The 17,494-nt window shown below is 41.1% G+C and overlaps 1 protein-coding gene across 5 annotated transcripts in view; it reads left to right on the top strand.

Moving 5' to 3' along the window:
- NMRK1 (nicotinamide riboside kinase 1) overlaps positions 1-14,734 on the top strand; it is a 37,738-nt gene extending 23,004 nt beyond the window's left edge. For 2 of the 5 annotated variants that reach the window (XM_043975978.1, XM_043975977.1), the window contains 3 exons: positions 4,291-4,397; positions 6,915-6,998; positions 14,228-14,429. In XM_043975978.1, coding sequence (XP_043831913.1) covers positions 4,291-4,397; positions 6,915-6,998; positions 14,228-14,280 — 244 coding nt within the window. In that variant the 3' untranslated portion in view covers positions 14,281-14,429. Of the gene's footprint in view, positions 1-4,290; positions 4,398-6,914; positions 6,999-14,227 lie in introns of all 5 variants that reach the window. The other 3 variants (XM_043975980.1, XM_043975976.1, XM_043975979.1) reach the window with 2 other exon arrangements.
- The last annotated feature ends 2,760 nt before the right edge of the window (positions 14,735-17,494 follow it).

The raw sequence follows: 17,494 nt of genomic DNA, 5'->3' as shown, positions 1-17,494 counted from the left end.
CAGCCCTGGATTCGGGAGTACCTGAGTTCAAATCTGGCCTCAGACACTTGACACTTATTAGCTGTGTGACCCTGGGCAAGTCACTTAACCCTCATTGCCCTGCAAAAAACAAAACAAAAAAAACAAAAACAAAAACAAAAATAGGAAAATATGTGTGCTGGTAAATGTTTAACAACTAGCTCTCCAGGGGAAAAAAAAGTATTCCCAATATACTTGGGGGGGGGGTGCGGCTTGGCAGTGAAGGTTAAGTGACTTGCCCAGGGTCAGTCACACAGCTAATAAGTGTCAAGTGTCTAAGGCTGGATTTGAACTCAAGTCCTCCTGAATCCTGGGCCAGTACTTTATCTACAACGCCATCTAGCTGCCCTGCCCAATATACTTTAAGTTTCATCTGTGGTGTTTTCTCCATCACTTCCTTAAGTCTAGATGCTCCAATAATTGAATGAATGAATGAGTAAATAAATAAATGACACCTTAATTTAAATAAATACACAAATGAACAGACAAGCAGATAAATAAATAAACGAAGCCCTGATTTATAGCACTTGCTGATTACCAAGGTGCAAATGCTCTATCAGCTGGAGTCATTTGGAGCTAGCAGCAGCAGCATCCTGGCCAGAAGAGATCTTTGAGATCACATAGTCTGACTTCATCATCCATCAATGACCTTGATGATGCTCAGTTTCCCTGTAACTGGGTTTCTCTTTTGTTCCCATCTGTCTCCATACCATCACTTCCTGACCTGTACAGCTGTATAATCTAGCTAGATCCCCATTACTGTGAATAATGAATACCATAAAGTAGTCACATTATTCTAATTCCCACTGTATATTTCCATGGGCCTGAAACCAATTGCCAAATTTTACAAAATTATAACTTTGAATAGTACAAGCTGCAATATTGGACTACTTCATGGAATTTATTATTTGAACTAATTAGGACCTAGCTACCCAGTGACTGGGGTCCACTTTGTCCAATCTTTCCTTCTGGTGGCTTCCTGGCACATAGTAGGTGCTTTTTTTTTTTTTTTTTTTTTTAGTGAGGCAATTGGGGTCAAGTGACTTGCCCAGGGTCACACAGCTAGTAAGTGTTAAGTGTCTAAGGCCAGATTTGAACTCAGGTACTCCTGACTCCAGGGCCGGTGCTCTATCCACTGCGCCACCTAGCTGCCCCATAGTAGGTGCTTTTAATAAATACTTATTGGCTGACAGGATTAATTAAACCCTAGCCTCTACAAAGACTGGGTTCTTGCTGTCTGTTGCTAGACCCTTTCACTACTTAACTTCTTCCTGGACCTTTACCCCAGTGGACTTTGGCTAGTTGCTTGCAGCTTAGATTCCTACCCCATGCCTTAGCTCTAGGTATAGACGATTATCCTGCTCCTGCCCTCCAGCACTGTCAGCAGACCCCTTCCTTTTTCTTATATACCCCAGATTGAACCTCCCCAAAAAGGAAGCAGCCCAACTGCCTGCCAAGCAGGTCCTTCCTTCCATCTCTAATGAAGAAATAAGGAATGATAATGGATATGGTCTTGTGAAAGCTTCAGGTTTGTGAAAGAAAACAATTGAATGGGAACCATTTTATAATTACTGTAAGATTGCTGCGAAGTGCTAAAGCTAATCGGTCTGATTATTCAGTCTAAAGGGCCTAGTGTATCTCAAAAGAAGTAAATTTAGGCCAAATAAGAGTCCTAAAGGCTTATACCATTGCCTTGTGGTGACATTTCCCTCATAACCCTGGGCTTTTAAAAGCTAGGCCATCGGGGCAGCTAGGTGGCGCAGTGGATAGAGCACCGGCCCTGGAGTCAGGAGGACCTGAGTTCAAATCCAGCCTCAGACACTTAACGCTGTGAGATTAAAATTGGATATTAGATCATAAATCTACCCTACTTAACCTTTCCCTTAATTTATCTCCCAGACTAGTAAATGGAAGAAGCTTCTGGTTTTCTAGATAGAGCTTTTATTGTATGGTAGTCACAAGGTGATGTTGATTAGAAGGATAGGAAAGTAGAAATACAATACAAATCGTCTTAAGTCTAGGCTTAGTCTATATTCCGTATAAAATTCACCAAAAGCCGAAGGCCACCTTTGGGGAGAGAGACCGAGTCAAGCGCGTGCTGTTAACCAAGAGCCAGGCCAAGTCAAACTCCAGTCCGCGTCTGTCTGTGCAGCGCAGCCAGGAGACCAGCGGAGCAGGAAAAAGGCCCCACTTCCATTCTCTCCTTGCCTTTTAAGCTCGCACCCCAGAAGTCGAGTGCTCAGCAGGCAATCTGGCGTGCTTTGCAGGTGGACTGGTGTGCGTAGCTCATGCTGTTGGTCTCCTCCCCGAAAGGGTGGTCCTAAAAAAAACTGGCGTCTCTCCATTATCTAACTGACTGTTAAAACCACAACACTTACTAGCTGTGTGACCCTGGGCAAGTCACTTAACCCCAATTGCCTCACTAAAAAAAAAAAAAAAAAAACCTAGGCCATCATGAATACTTGTTGAATTGTTGATTGGTGCCAATGAGACATAAGCTGTGCCAGGTCCCACCATATTAGAAAGGCTTAGTTTAAAAGGTCAGCAGTTATCCAGTCATCTGAGGATCAGCCCAGCTAAGAATGGAAAGACCCATCACCAGAGAGTGACCTAGCAGGGGATGAATTGTTTTTAGCCATAGGAATTCCTGAAGACTGTCTGTTAAGGCATAGAGGAAGGATGATCAAAATCAGAATTAAAAACAAAACCAGCTATAAAATGGCCGGTAAGAGCAGTCCCTAGTATCTATGATAAAATGGCAACCAAGTGGCAACTCTACAAGGAGGAGTCGAAATCTGCTGCAATGAAAGAATCATCCAGACTGGTTATTTCGATTTATCATTTTTTATTATATCACTTTTAAATTTTTATGGAAAGTTAGCATTTTCTAACATCAATTCTCTAGGGTTGGTGGACAGGGGGAGCAAAGGGGCATGTTTCTCTGCTGAGAAAGGAAACTTTAAGAAAGAAAAATGACCGTGGGAAGTTTCCAGTTCAGACAAGCGGAGAAGCATCACAGGAGAGTGGGAACTACTCCTACTCCCCTCTTTCATCCTAAAACCATTACCATCCTGACAAGGGGCAAACCCCATCAATGCTACTGGGGGCAGGAGGATACTTAGAGGGAGAAAGAAGCCAAAGCCTCAAGCAGCCCATTTATCATTTACAGTCCAGTACACAAGTTAGTCTAAGTTTAATGTAACCTACAAAGACAATATTCTTAGCTATTTTCATATATTGATATTCTTATCTCTACCTTAGTCATAATGAAATCTAATAGAGTTTTCTTTTACAGAAAGAAAAAAACAAATAATTATTGATTAATGGTAATGGGTTTGGTAGACTGTCGTGGCCTTGGAATATATTACCTCTTAGCCCATTTACCTAGGGATGAATCTTTCCATAAGTAACCAGGCTGGTCTTTGGACAATAGGAATAGTTTGTTGTAGGGACGGTAATCACAGTATCATACTTTTTGTGAATTTTTAAACTCATTGTTTGGTCCAACAATTAAGTTATTTTATGAGTTTTTCACTGACACTGAGTTTTAAGTAATACACAGTGAACTATTTTTCATTATTAAAACTTCTTGAGAGCCAAAAGACAGTTTGGGAAAATTTATATCTGGAATAAATCAATGTCCATTAAAACCATCATATTGGGGGCAGCTAGATAGCACAGTGGATAAAGCACCAGCCCTGGATTCAGGAGTACCTGAGTTCAAATGCGGCCTCAGACACTTGACACTTACTAGCTGTGTGACCCTGGGCAAGTCACTTAACCCCCATTGTCCCACCAAAATCTTATTAAGGCATATTTTCATACCTCCAAATACTATCTCAACTGTATCTTCAAAAAATATATCCTGCTATTAGTCATTTATTTTACATAAGTGGGGGGAACAAAGGAGAGTGAGCATGATATAGCAAATAGAGAGCTGGCCTTGGAGTCAGGAAGACTAATTCAAGCTTTACCTCTGACACATACTGGCTGTCATTTCACTGGGCAAGTGATTTCACTTTTTAGTACCTAAGACTACTGGGAGAGGAACTTCCTTACTGCAAGCATCTTCTACTGTTGAAATCTCTGGTCCACCTTCAAAAAAAAAAAAGCACTCTTCTATTTCCTGACTCTTTACATTCTATTTATTTTTATTCTATTTTACATTATTTATCATTACCAATTTGCAGAAGTGAATATGCGCCTACACATGCATATATGGATATCTGTATACATAAGTATCTATAAAACCTACGATGTCTTTTCAAATAGTACCAGGGTCTATGAACCACCTGATCCTCCGGGATACTTTGACAAGCACGTGTGGCCAATGTATCTAAAACACAGAAAAGAAATCGAAGGCATCACAAGGAATATAGGTATGTGAATTTTCTCTTCTGTCAAAGTATTTTCCAAGATCATTTTTCCTTAAATGAAAGGATGAAACTTAGGAATTTTCTCTTTTAAGGAGGTTTTTCTGGACAACTTGACAGTGACTCTACCTCATGGCTAAAATAGTACTGCCCCTTAGGCTTCATCACTTTGTCTCTAGGACACTGTCTATTTTGATCTCTGATCCTAGTGTTCTGACTCTTGCCAAAAAACAGTTGACATTGGGGCAGCCCTGTCCTCCCAATTCAGGATATGGAGGAGAGTAGAAAGAGCTCCAAAATCTGAAGACAAAATGACCCAGGTTACATTGAGGTCTGCTCCTTAATAGTTGTGTGATGCTCTACAAGGCATTTAAATTTGCTAGCCCCTCAGTTTCCTAATCTGTAAGAGTTGTTTTTTACACACGTATACATGTATACACCCAAAAATATAATATGCATTAAATAATTTTAATTTTATATATGTGTGTATGTACATATACATATACATATGTGTGTATGTTATACAACCTAGCTTACAGGGTTATTGTGAGAAAAGTGCTTTGTAAATCTTAAACCATTATACAAACATGTTTCTGTTAATAAGAGGTGAGAAAAGAGACAGCTGAATAGAAGTAGGGAGATGAGTGTTCCCCTTCTCTTCCTTTACCCCCAAGTGGCAAGGCAACAACTTTAAATTTAATTATATTTGCCCTAGCAAAAAGTATGTTCTCCTAAGAAGCCTCTGATGGCATCCACTGTTACCATTTTAAAGTGGGCAGAAGAGGGGAATGTTTGCAGAGGAGAATTATGCAGGAAAAACATTTTCCTTTAATCTGTTCTTAAAATATTGTTGAGTGATTGGAGAAGTTAAATAAAGTATCAGTTTCCTATTTTCGAAATGATCATTTGTGTCCTGACCTTGAAATTGGGTGGAACAGCTAGGTGGCACAGTGGATAAAGCACCGGCCCTGGATTCAGGAAGTTCAAATCCAGCCTCAGAAACTTGACACTTACTAGCTGTGTGACCCTGGACAAGTCACTTAACCCCCATTGCCCTGCCCAAAAAAAGGGGGGGAGGGGACTGAATGGATCTTTTTTTTTCTTCCATCTCTCCACCCTCCCTCCCTCTACCCTCTCCCTCTTTCCCACCTTTCACAAACTTTTTCATTTCTCACCTATTTTTCAGTACTTAATCTTCACATCCTTCCCCATGTTCAATTCTACTTTGGTTAAGTAGTTTAGATAATTATATTTCAAGTTATGGAAAAATTTGAAGATTTTTTAAAAATTAAGCCTCCCCAAAAAGGAGACAAATCTTTCCTTGTTTGTTTCAACTAGTCAGCCTGTGGAACTATGGTGATAACCCTAAATAAGAGTACTTGGTTAGATCTGTTTCTCTTCTCCTTTTCCCACAAACCATGACTCCTTTTAAAGTTTTTATGCTCAGATATCAAGCAAGTAAACTTCGGCTTAAATATGGGCTTGCAGAAAAGATGGAAATCACTGCACAAGCTGGTTGATACATTTTCTTTGTTTCGTTTATGTCTTGCTTAACTGGCTCTCCCCTTAATAATACTTGATTTTGCAAGGTACAGTGGAACAAATCTGACAGAAACACACAGGAGTCTAAGAAAAAGGAAGAACTCTATGTGTTTTGTAATGATAAATATTTACTGAGAGTGATTCATGACCCTCTTATGCCCCAGACTTCAATTTCATTGATCCAGCACTAAAGATTATTACAGAGATTTGTCTTATTCAAGTCCAAGGGAGAGAACAGAGAAATCAGCTTTACATGATTCACTTAACACATTTATCAGCCATAAAGTATAAATCTATATGAAATTCAAGTTAATGAAAATTCCAGCCTCACCAAAAAAAAAAAACTTGAAAAAATTATGAATTGTCCTGTCAGGAAGAGCTTTGAATCTTCTAAGACAGTGAGCTGAGATTTATGACCAACTGTGTCAGCTTGGCTGTGGATCTGCTTGGATGACTTGACTGATTTAAAATAGATTTTTTATGGTCATAATCATGTGTTCTTTAATTAAATGCATTGGCATTGGAGAGAGATGTCAGTTTCATCAAATGAGATAATGTGTGTTTCATAAATTTCTCCACTAAAGGCCCACTCTTATGTTCCCACCAGTGGAGTATGGAGGTGACCCTGTGCTCAAAAAGGCTATGACAACTGAGTGTGAGACTGATATTACCTGGAAAGGCCTCATGTACATTCTCAGCAACAGATCATTATGCCCATTGGCGCCAGGTTTGGACAGGCTTACCACCAGAGGGCTGGCCACCAGCTGGTGAATTCTGGCCTCAGCTACTCTCAAAATCCATCCACAAAGATACCGATGGGATTTCTATCTCTATCTGTGGAAAATCCTGGCTTACTGAATTATTCAATTATTCAACATCCTTTTTGTTGTTCTTAGCAGCTTCCTAAAATAAGCCTCCTCAACTTTTCATAATCCCAAGGAGTTCAGGAGGTTAGTGTCTCATTTTTTTCTTTTCCCTTAGTTTATTTAGATGGTACGAAATCTGAGGAAGACCTTTTTTTGAGGGTCTATAACGATCTGATAGAAGAACGAGCAAAGCAGAAATGTGAGTATAGTCCTGTTAAATGGGGTTGGGGAGAAATGGGAGAGGCACAGTACCTCTCACTATGACCTCAATGCATGATTTTTTCCCATTTATTTAAAATTTTATTTTTCCCCCAATTACATGTAAAAAACAATTTTCATGTCCATTTTTAAAACTTTGTGCTCCAAATTCTCTTCCTTTCTCCTTCCCCCCCTTAAGAAGGCAAGCTATTCAGTATAAGTTATACATATATAGTCATGCAAAATATTTCCATATTAATCAGTTTGTGGAAGAAAACAGACAAGAAAACCTCAAGAAAAATAAACTAAAAAAAAATTATGCTTCAGTCTGTATTCAGAAACCATCAGTTCTTTCTCTGGAGATGGATTGCATTTTTCATCCTTCAGAGATGTTTTGGATCATTGTATTGCTGACAGTAGCAAAGTCATTCATAGCTGATCATCTTACAGTATTGATCTTACTTTGTATACAGTACATTTCACTTTGCATCAGCTCATGTAAGTCTTTCCGAGTTTTTCTGAAAGCATCCTGCTTATCATTTCTTACAGCACAATAGTGTTTCCTCATAATCACAGCCCACAATTTGTTCAGCCACTCCCCAGTTGATGAGCATCCTCTCAATTCTGAATACTTTGCACCAGAAAAAAAACTGCTATGAATATTTTTTGTACATATAGGGCCTTTAACTTTTTTTTTTAATCTCTTTTTGATTACCAACCTAGTAAGGGTATTACTAGGTCAAAGAGTATCTGCATGGGGGCAGCTAGGTGGCACAGTGGATAAAGCACTGGCCCTGGATTCAGGAGAACCTGAGTTCAAATCCAGCCTCAGACACATGACACTTACTAGCTGTGCGACCCTGGGCAAGTCACTTAACCCTCATTGCCCAGCAAAAAAACCCCAAAACTTAATTCCAAGAAGGGTGTTCATAGACTTCACTGGATTGCCAAAGGACTTCGGCACAAAACAGGTTAAAAACAACCCCTGCTCTGAGTGCTAGATGCATGCCATGGTAGGCGTTTAATAAGTGCCTATTGAGATAAGTCACTGAGTATGCTTAAGCTCAGTGAACAATTATTAGCATGACTAATTGTTTCATTGCTAAGCGAGGACTCAAGTCCTAACCCTAACACATACTGGAAATGTGACCCTGGGCCACTCACTTAAACCATCACTGCCTCCAGGAAACTCTTGGAGAATATGTGTTTATCATTAGTAGATTGGTTATCTTCCCTGGGAAAAGCTCTTACACAGATGAAATCTTAGATCTGGACATAAAATTCTAAAATGTATTGGGTGCTAGATGACAAAGACAAAAACAAAATAGTAGTCAATTAACACTCATTGAGAGTCAGTTAAGGCTCGCTGTGCTAAGAGATGAGGATACAAATAAGAAAAAAGAAAAACTATCCCTACCCACAAGGAAGTTCCATCTAATGGGGGAAGACTGTTCACAAATGGAAGCTGTAAAAGTGGAGAGAGAGGGTGCCAGAAGCTATCTGGTGAGGGAGAAAATGATGTTTGTAAATTTGAAACTATCTAGAGCAACTGACAGTGGATGAGGTTAAGTGGAAGAATCTAAGCTGAATAATAAAGGGCATGGCAAGATGGTGAAGTGGATAGAGTGCCAGACCTGGAATCGGGAAGACTTATCTTCCTGAGTTCAAATCCTGCCTCAGACACTTAGCAGCTGTGTGCTCCTGGGCAAGTCACTTCACCCTGTTTGCCTCAGTTTCCTCATCTGTAAAATGAGCTAGAGAAGAACATGGCAAACCACACCAGTATCCTTGCCAAGAAAACCCCAAATGGGGTCATGGAGGGTTGGGCAGGAATGAAACAACTGAACAACAAAAAATAATAAAGGGAGACCTTTGGAGACGTTCTTTGCTCCACCCTCCAGCCCTCCACTGTGAAGGGAGTGGCAATTAAAGGGAGTGAGGATATGTTGATTATCAAAGATGAGCCAGTCTCCCAAGTGAAGGGATTTGAGGTGATGAGCTTATCCTGGAGGAGGCGACCTAGCGGATCAACTATGATAAAGTTAGCTGGAAAAGTCTGAGCCCTCTCAAGGGTCTTACATTCTGTTCCTCTCCCCTAAAGTCACCATTGATCTCTTTGTTGCTAAATCCATTGAATTTTTTTTTAAACTCTTCATCCTTCTAGACATCTCTGTAGAATTTTTTTTTTTTTTTTTTTGCGGGGCAATAGGGGTTAAGTGACTTCCCCAGGGTCACACAGCCAGTAAGTGTCAAATGTCTGAGGCCGGATTTGAACTCAGGAACTCCTGAATCTAGAGCCGGTGGTTTATCCACTGCACCACCTAGCTGCCCCTCTGTAGAATTTTTATACTGTTGACCCCCCTTCATTTGGATCCTCTCTCCTTCATGGTTCTTCTCTTCCTACCTGTAATACTAATCCATAACCTCTTTCGCAGGACTCTTAGCCCCTGTGCATGGTTGTGCCCCACACCTCTGTCCTTGGGCCCTCTCCTCTTTTTACACTCTCAGTAAGCTAGGCAGCTCCTATGGAACTATTTTCTCTGCAAATGACTCCCAAATCTACATCTCTAAGCCTTCTTTCTCTGATGAATTCTAGTCCCAACTTTCCAGCTGCCTGATGGACATTTCCACCTGGAAGTATCATAGGTATATCAAACAAAATATATTCAAAACAGAACTCATTATGTTTCCCCAAAAATCCATCCCTCCTCCTTATTTCACGATTTCCATCTAGGGTACCACCGTTTTTCCAGTCATTCAATCTAGGAATAATCCTGAAACAGGATCATTGCCCAGTGCCCATATCTAATCATTTGCCAGAGCTCATCAATTCCATCTCCTCGGCATCTCTCACATCTGTCCCCTTATATATTCATACCATAACTCCCTAATCCAAGTCCTCAATATCTCTTGCCTAGTGTATCTCAATAGCTTCATAATGGACTCTGTCTAAACTTCTCCCCTTTTTAGCCATTCTTCACTCTGTCACAGATGACTGTGACCCCTGCTCAAGAAACTTGAATGATTCCCAGTACCTTTAGGATCAAATGCAAACTCCTTTTTTTTTTAATTTCTATTTTTCCATTTAAAACCCTTCATAAAATGGTTCCAGCCTATCTTTCCATCATTACCCTTCATTCACTCTGCACTCAAGCCACACTGACCTACTTAAGTGTTCCCCATACTCAGCATTCCGTCTCTTAACTCCATGCCTGGAGAGCTTTCCTATCCTCAACGTATCCCCCTAGAGACCTCTAGCTGTCTCCTGGGTTCAGCTCAAGTGGTACCTACTTAAAGAAACTTTTCCCGATTCCCCAAATTATTAGTACCTCCCCACAACTGAATTCATTGTATATCTATCTTATGTGTACTTATCTGTAGACAAGTAGAATGCAAACCCCTTGAAATCAAGAACTGTCTCACATTCACATTTGTAATCTCCATTTAGGCACTTTATAAATTCTTCTTGATTAATTGAGGGAAAACCTCATCCATCCTTATTATTCATCTTAGTTCTGATGATGTCATTTTTCAGTCGTTCAATTTCATGACCCCATTTGTGATTTTCTTGGCAAAGATACTGGAATGGTTTGCCATTTCTTGATCCATCTCATTTTACAAATGAAGAAACTGAGGTAAATGAGGCTAAATGACTTTCCCAGGGTCACACAGCTAATAAGTGTCTGAGGATTTGAACTCAGGTCTACCTAACTCCAGGCCTGGTGGTCTATCCTCTGAGGCACCTAGCTGCCCCAGTGATGATATTTAATATAATGTATTTAGGCAGATTTTAAAGTTCTACATAATCATTAGTTATAATTACCAGTCAAAAGTTGGCTTCTCTCACCGTTTGCTTAGAGACCCACCCTTCCTTCATGCACAGCTACTATTGGCTTAGACAGGGATAGGACTGGACCTATATGGTTTCAGTGATGTAGGAAATTCCCTCTGCCAATATAGGTGAGCCCCTCTGCAACTCATAATCTTGGAGAATTACTGAGATCATGGAGGAGTTAAATGACTTGTCTGGTGTCACATCGCTAGTATATGTCAGAGAGAGGACCGGAATCCAGGTCTTTGTGGTATTGAAGAACTTCTCCATGTGTCATAGACTACCATCTTCAGCTTTACAGGATTCTACTAAAAGAGCCAGGGAAGGGCATTTGAAGTTCTTAGAAACTTCAGGCCATTGTGCAAACACACCCACTCTCTGCTAATGGGCTGCACTCAGGAAAGCTCATTGTTAGGATGTGAGGAAGTGGCAGCTAGGTGGCACAGTGGATAGAGCACCGGCCCTGGAGTCAGGAGTACCTGAGTTCAAATCCGGCCTCAGACACTTAACACTTACTAGCTGTGTGACCCTGGGCAAGTCACTTAACCCCATTGCCTCACTAAAAAAAAGAAAAAGGTAGTGAGGGAGGAGGGACCAGTATATACCGGAGCTAGAGCTGAGTTATAAGGGGCCTCATGCACTGCTTTAACCTTGGCTGAATCTTACCAGGGATGTAGAAGGAAGTCCTGAGGCAATGAATTGAGTCCAGCCTATTGCCCCAGCTCAGTGATCCATGTGGAGTAGCACACAGGGCCCTGGAATCAGGAAGTTGTTCAGTCATTTTCCAGTCATGTCTGTCTCTCTGTGGTTTTCTTAGGAGAGATACTGCCAGTGGTTTGCTATTTTCTTTTCCAGCTCACTTTACACATGAGGAAACAGGCGCAACAGGGGTAAAGTGACTTGCTCTAGGTCACACAGCTAGTAAGTGTCTGAGGCTGGATTGAAACTCAAGAAGATAAGTTATTCAGAACTTCAGACCAGGCACTCTATCCACTGGCGCCACCATCACTTAAGCTCAGTCCTGCTCAGTTTCCTCAACTGTCAAGTAGGGATCATAATAGCACCTACCTCCTTGGGGTTATCGATGAGGATTAATGGCATAATTTTTTTTTCTTTTTCTTTTTTCCTTTTTTTTTTTTTTTTTTGGTAAGGCAAATGGGGTAAGTGACTTGCCCAGGGTGTCACACAGCTAAATAAGTGTTAAGGTGTCCTGAGGCCACATTTGAACCGCAGGTTCCTCCTGACTCCAGGGCCAGTGCACTATCCCACTGCACCACCTAGCTGCCCCATTGCCATAATATTATAAAGTACTTAGCACAGTGTCCGGCATACAGTAGGTGTTTGTTTCCTGTGAGGTAAATGCTATTATGATCCCATTTTACAGGAAACCTAAGTTGAGTAGCCTAAGTGTCAGGGTCCCACAGCCAGTTACACATCTGAGGCCAGGATTTCATCTCAGGGCTTCTGACTCTAAGTCCTGTGCTTGATCTACTCTCCCACGAGATGCCTCTGATTATCATTATTAATTTTGTTGCATTTGTTTACATTATGCTGTTATTATAATTCACACTGATATGGTGCTTTACAATTTATAAAAGTACTTTCCCCACACCAAGCCCGAGCGTCCCAGCCAGTTTTTGACCACATTCCAGCTGCCCTGAGCACTTGACAAGCATGGCTGGTGCCAGGAGGCCATCTGAGGGCCAGTATCTCTACGTGCCTGCCTCTTCGTACCTCCCAGGAGATACTGGAATGAAGGTTACATCGGTGCAGCTTTTCACTTAACTGCTTCCTGAGTGTGTTTACCTCCCCACCACCCACCAACATGGTTAAAAAAATTCAACTGGCAGCGGAAAAGGGGAATGATGGAAATTATCACAAAAGTACCACAAATGACACAGATCCCCTTTTTAAAAAAATCACCTCTAATGTAATACAGATAGAAATTCATTGGTGAAGCCCCAAGATTTGGAAATATAGGGAAATTCTGCCTGTTCCAGTCTGCAATCCTGCAGTAGTAGATAATCTTATATGTCTTGAAAATTTCTTTTAAAGGAGATGCCATTCACCCAGGGAAGAGGGGGAGAGAAATGATTGTAGAATTGCTTCAGCTATCACTTAAAAACTACTCCTGACCACACTTGCCTTTCTTGGTCTCCCAAGACTTGGTACATACTATGCCCCTAATAAATGCTTGTTGACTAACTGGATGACCATGTGATATTGTACAGAGAAATTATAAATAAATGTAAAAAAGCAGAGAGCATTTACAGACCACAGTGCTGTAAAATACAAGCAAACATACAAACCTAGATGGGAACTTAAGCACATCTTGGATAATGAGAGGGTCAGAGAACAAAAAGTGTCCCGTCAAGTGTACTGGTGATAAATTGGGTTGTGGGGGTGGGATTATGAGCACCTGCCTTTCATCTGGACTCAGCTCAAGGCATTTCAGAGGACAGATGCCATATTAAAAAGTTATGATTCTTGGGGCAGTCAGATGGCACAGTGGATAAAGCACTGGCCCTGGATTCAGGAGGACCTGAGTTCAAATCCGGCCTCAGCCACTTAACACTTACTAGCTGTGTGACCCTGGGCAAGTCACTTAACCCCAATTGCCTCACAAAAAAAAAAAAATGAGTTATGATTCTCACTCCTGATTATTGCAGTCACTGAATGCTAAATTTGTCCCTTTGCTTCCGAAGATATTCATGAATATTCAGCCCAGCCTTTGGGGGCTATTACCTCCTTGATGATGATGAATCTGAGTCAGTAAAACTCTTGCTGGCAGACTGGGGATTGTGCTGCAACCCATTAAGCATTTCAGTTGTTTAATCAGTTGCTCCTTCTTAAAACTATGCCCCTTCTGTAAAGTCAACTCTTGTTAATGACAGTCACACAGAATATGCCATAGTGACTCTAGATGGGTTGAACCCATTACGTGATTTAAAAGAAAAAGAGTTACTTAATTCTTTGAGAAAAAAAAGCATCCTATTATGGAGCCCAAGCACAGTGTAATGAGACTAAAAGAAAGCACAACTTTGAGTAATTATAATAAGCAACCTTGGCCCAGGAGAGCTAATGATACAACACTCTGCCTTAGTAGACAGGGAATGCAAAAGCAGGATGTAGTAAGCTTTGTCAGGTGTTATCACTGTATCAGTTAGTCTTATTTAAGTGTTTGCCCTTGTTACAAAGAAGGATGCTCTGTGGGTGTGGGTGTGGATGTGGGTGGGGGGGGTGTTGGTAATGTGGGGGAGGAGAATTAAAAATATAAGATCTTGCCACAAAAACAAAAGATTTTTTCAAAGTCACTGAAACTTTGTGGTTCCTGCTCTTTTGGGTACATAGCTAAGTAGTCTCCATTGACAATTTTTATTTTGATATTTTCCCGAAAGGTCTGCAGAAAATGCCCAAGGCACCTTCCAGCTCAACATCTGGGGTCCTATGAGGAGTATCAAGAGGGTATCCATCAGGACTCTGCAATATGGATTAGAAGAGTCTAAAGAAGATATTCAGTCACATAACAGAGAGAATGATGCACACAATCACAGTCACCACAATGTAAAGAAAAACAATACTGCAAGACTTCAGCTTACCGTAGTGATCAATCTTGATTCCAGAAGACTGATGATGTGTCTGTCCTCTTGATAGAGAGATGATGGACTGAAGGTGTGGAAAGCTGCAAATCTGTATATGCCATCAAGTGATGGTCAGTGTGTTGGGGGTCAGAGTGTGGGGAGTGGCTTGCTCAACTATTTTTTTTAACTTTATTTTTAATTTATAGTGTAAAACAAGCATTTCTATAACATAGTACAATAAAAAAGATACATGAAACTGCAAATCTGCTATGCACAAATATGCTATTCTTTGCAAACATACAATAAAATTATCCTGTCAGTTTCTTTTTTTGTTTTTCTTCCCTTCCCCCCCAGGTGGTTACTATTAGACACAAATAGGTAGGTGTGTGTGTGTGTGTGTGTGTGTATATATATATATATATATGTATATATGTATATATATGTATGTATGTAAAATTATTCTATACACACTTCTACTTATCAGTTCTTTCTCTGGATGCAAATAGTGTCTTTCTTCATATGTCCTTTATAGTTAATTTGGCTGTTTTTCTTTTGACAGGGCAATAAGGGTTAAGTGACTTGCCCTGGGTCACACAGCTAGTAGGTGTCAAGTGTCAGAGGCTGAATTTGAACTCAGGTCCTCCTGAATCCAGGGCCAGTGCTTTATCCACTGCGCCACCTAGCTGCCCCCAATTTGGGTATTTATAATAAAATAATTTATTTGCTCAAAGTTGTTCTTAAAACAATGTTGCTGTTACTGTATACAATTCTCTTGGTTCTGCTCATTTCACTTTTAATTATTTCATGCAAGTCTTTCCCATGTTTTTCTAAAATCATTGATCTCATTGTTTTTTATGAGGGTTGCATGGTAGTATTAGGAATTAACAGTGATGTAGAAAAAGTTAAAATCATTGGTAAGGGGGCAGCTAGGTGGCGCCGTGGATAAAAGCACCGGCCCTGGAGTCAGGAGTACCTGAGTTCAAATGCGGCCTCAGACACTTAACACACACTTACTAGCTGTGTGACCCTGGGCAAGTCACTTAACCCCAATTGCCTCACTAAAAAAAAAAAATCATTGGTAAGACATTGAAAGAGAGAACAAAATTATTTTTACATAAAAGTTCTGTATTTGATATTTTTGTCAGCTCCAGCTGAGTCTTGTTAGCTCTGGTGGGGTGAAGCACATATGAAAAGGAGATAACCCCAAAGTCTTTAAGGAAATAAAAGTACAGTCCTCCACCACCTGATGCACCAAGTGTCACAACTTCCCCCCACAATACTACAGTGTGCTCAGGTCTCTCCATCTTAAAAGGCCCGTGCCCCTGCTACTCACTCACATTATCAACCCAGCCATTCTTCCTTCCCTTCACTGCTAAAAGTCTAGAAAGAGGAATTTACACTTGCTGTCTCCTTTCTGGGTTTTTTTGTTTTTGTTTTTTTTTGGGGGGGGGTGGTTTTTTGCGGGGTAATGGGGGTTAAGTGACTTGCCCCAGGGTCCACACAGATAGTAAAGCTGTAAGTGTCATAAGGGCCGGAATTTGAACTCAGGTACTCCTGAATCCAGGGCCGGTGCTTTATCCACTGCGCCACCCTAGCTGCCCCCTGCTGTCTCCTTTCAATCAACTCCTTGCAATCTGGCTTCTGTACCCCCTACTCTACAAAAACAGCTCTTTCAAGGTCACCAAGGACAACCTAGTTGGTAAACTCAATGGCTTCTTGTAGATCCTGATCTTGATTTTTCTGCCTTGTTTGGACTCTCCCTCTTTCTGCATCTTCATCTCCCTTGGCTTTCTCAACACTGAGCTATTCTCTCATTTCTCTGACCAGTCCTGTCCTGTCTCTTTTGATAGCTTCTTCTCTGGTATCTTAATGTAGATGTCCCCCAAGTGTTTGTCCTTGGTCCTCATATCTTCTCTTCCTATACTTATGATATCATCCACTCCCCTGGTTTCAATGATCACCTCTACAGATGGAACCCAAATCTCTATTTTCAGCCCCGCCCCTTCCTGAGAACTTCATCCCTTATTTCTAAATGCTTACTAAGTGTTTCCACCTGAATAGCATGGCAGCACTTTAAATTCAGCACGTTCAAAACTGAACTCATGTCCTCCAAAATCTAGCCCTCCCCCTAATTTCTCTGTTTCTGTTGATGGTGCCTCCATCCTTCTAAGTACCTTAGAATTCAACCCTTCCAGGGGCAGCTAGGTGGCAAAATGGACAAAGCACCGGCCCTGGATTCAGGAGGACCTGAGTTCAAATCCAGCCTCAGACACTTGACACTGGCTGTGTGACCCTGGGCAAGTCACTTAACCCTCACTGCCCTGCCAAAAAAAAAAATAACCCCAACTCTTCCCTAACCTAACCACCACACCACACATCCAGTCATTTGCCAAGTCTGTTAATTTATCTCCACAATTTGTGTCCAATTGGGGCAGCTAGGTGGCGCAGTGGATAGAGCACTGGCCCTGGAGTCAGGAGGACCTGAGTTCAAATCTGGCCTCAGACACTTAACACTTACTAGCTGTGTGACCCTGGGCAAGTCACTTAACCCCAATGGCCTCACTAAAAAAAAAAAAAAACAATTTGTGTCCAATCCAGTCCCTCCTTTCCACTCCTGCTGAAATTGCACTTGCTTATGCCCTTGTCTTTTTTCACTAATATTATAATAACTTCCTGACTTGTTTCCTGCCTGCTGACTTTAACTACCTGCCCTGTTACTCTTCCTAACACACCACTCCAATCATGTCACTCTTGAAGCCATTTCGGGTTCTTTTACTCTATTACCAAATCAAATACAAATCCCTGATCCTAGCATTCAAGTCTTCAAATCTGGTTCCCAACCTACCCTGCACAGCCTTTCATTATAGTCTACATTCCAACTAAACCAGGCTACTTTCTTTCCCCTATTCTGTTCCTGCTTCTCTCATCTCATAGCCTTTGCTCACAATTCCCTTCACACAAACACTCTCCTTGGATTTTTGTAACACTTTGCCTGGATCTGTCCTTTGTATTAATTGTTTGGAGGCAGAAAGACTATGAGTTTGAATCCTGCTTCAGATAATAGCTGTGTGACCTTGGGTAACT

This window comes from Dromiciops gliroides, chromosome 1 (genome assembly GCF_019393635.1).
Source record: "Dromiciops gliroides isolate mDroGli1 chromosome 1, mDroGli1.pri, whole genome shotgun sequence".
Taxonomy (NCBI): Eukaryota; Metazoa; Chordata; class Mammalia; order Microbiotheria; family Microbiotheriidae; genus Dromiciops; species Dromiciops gliroides.
Note: the sequence above shows the minus strand (reverse complement) of the source record. Positions and strands in the feature narration are given on the sequence as shown.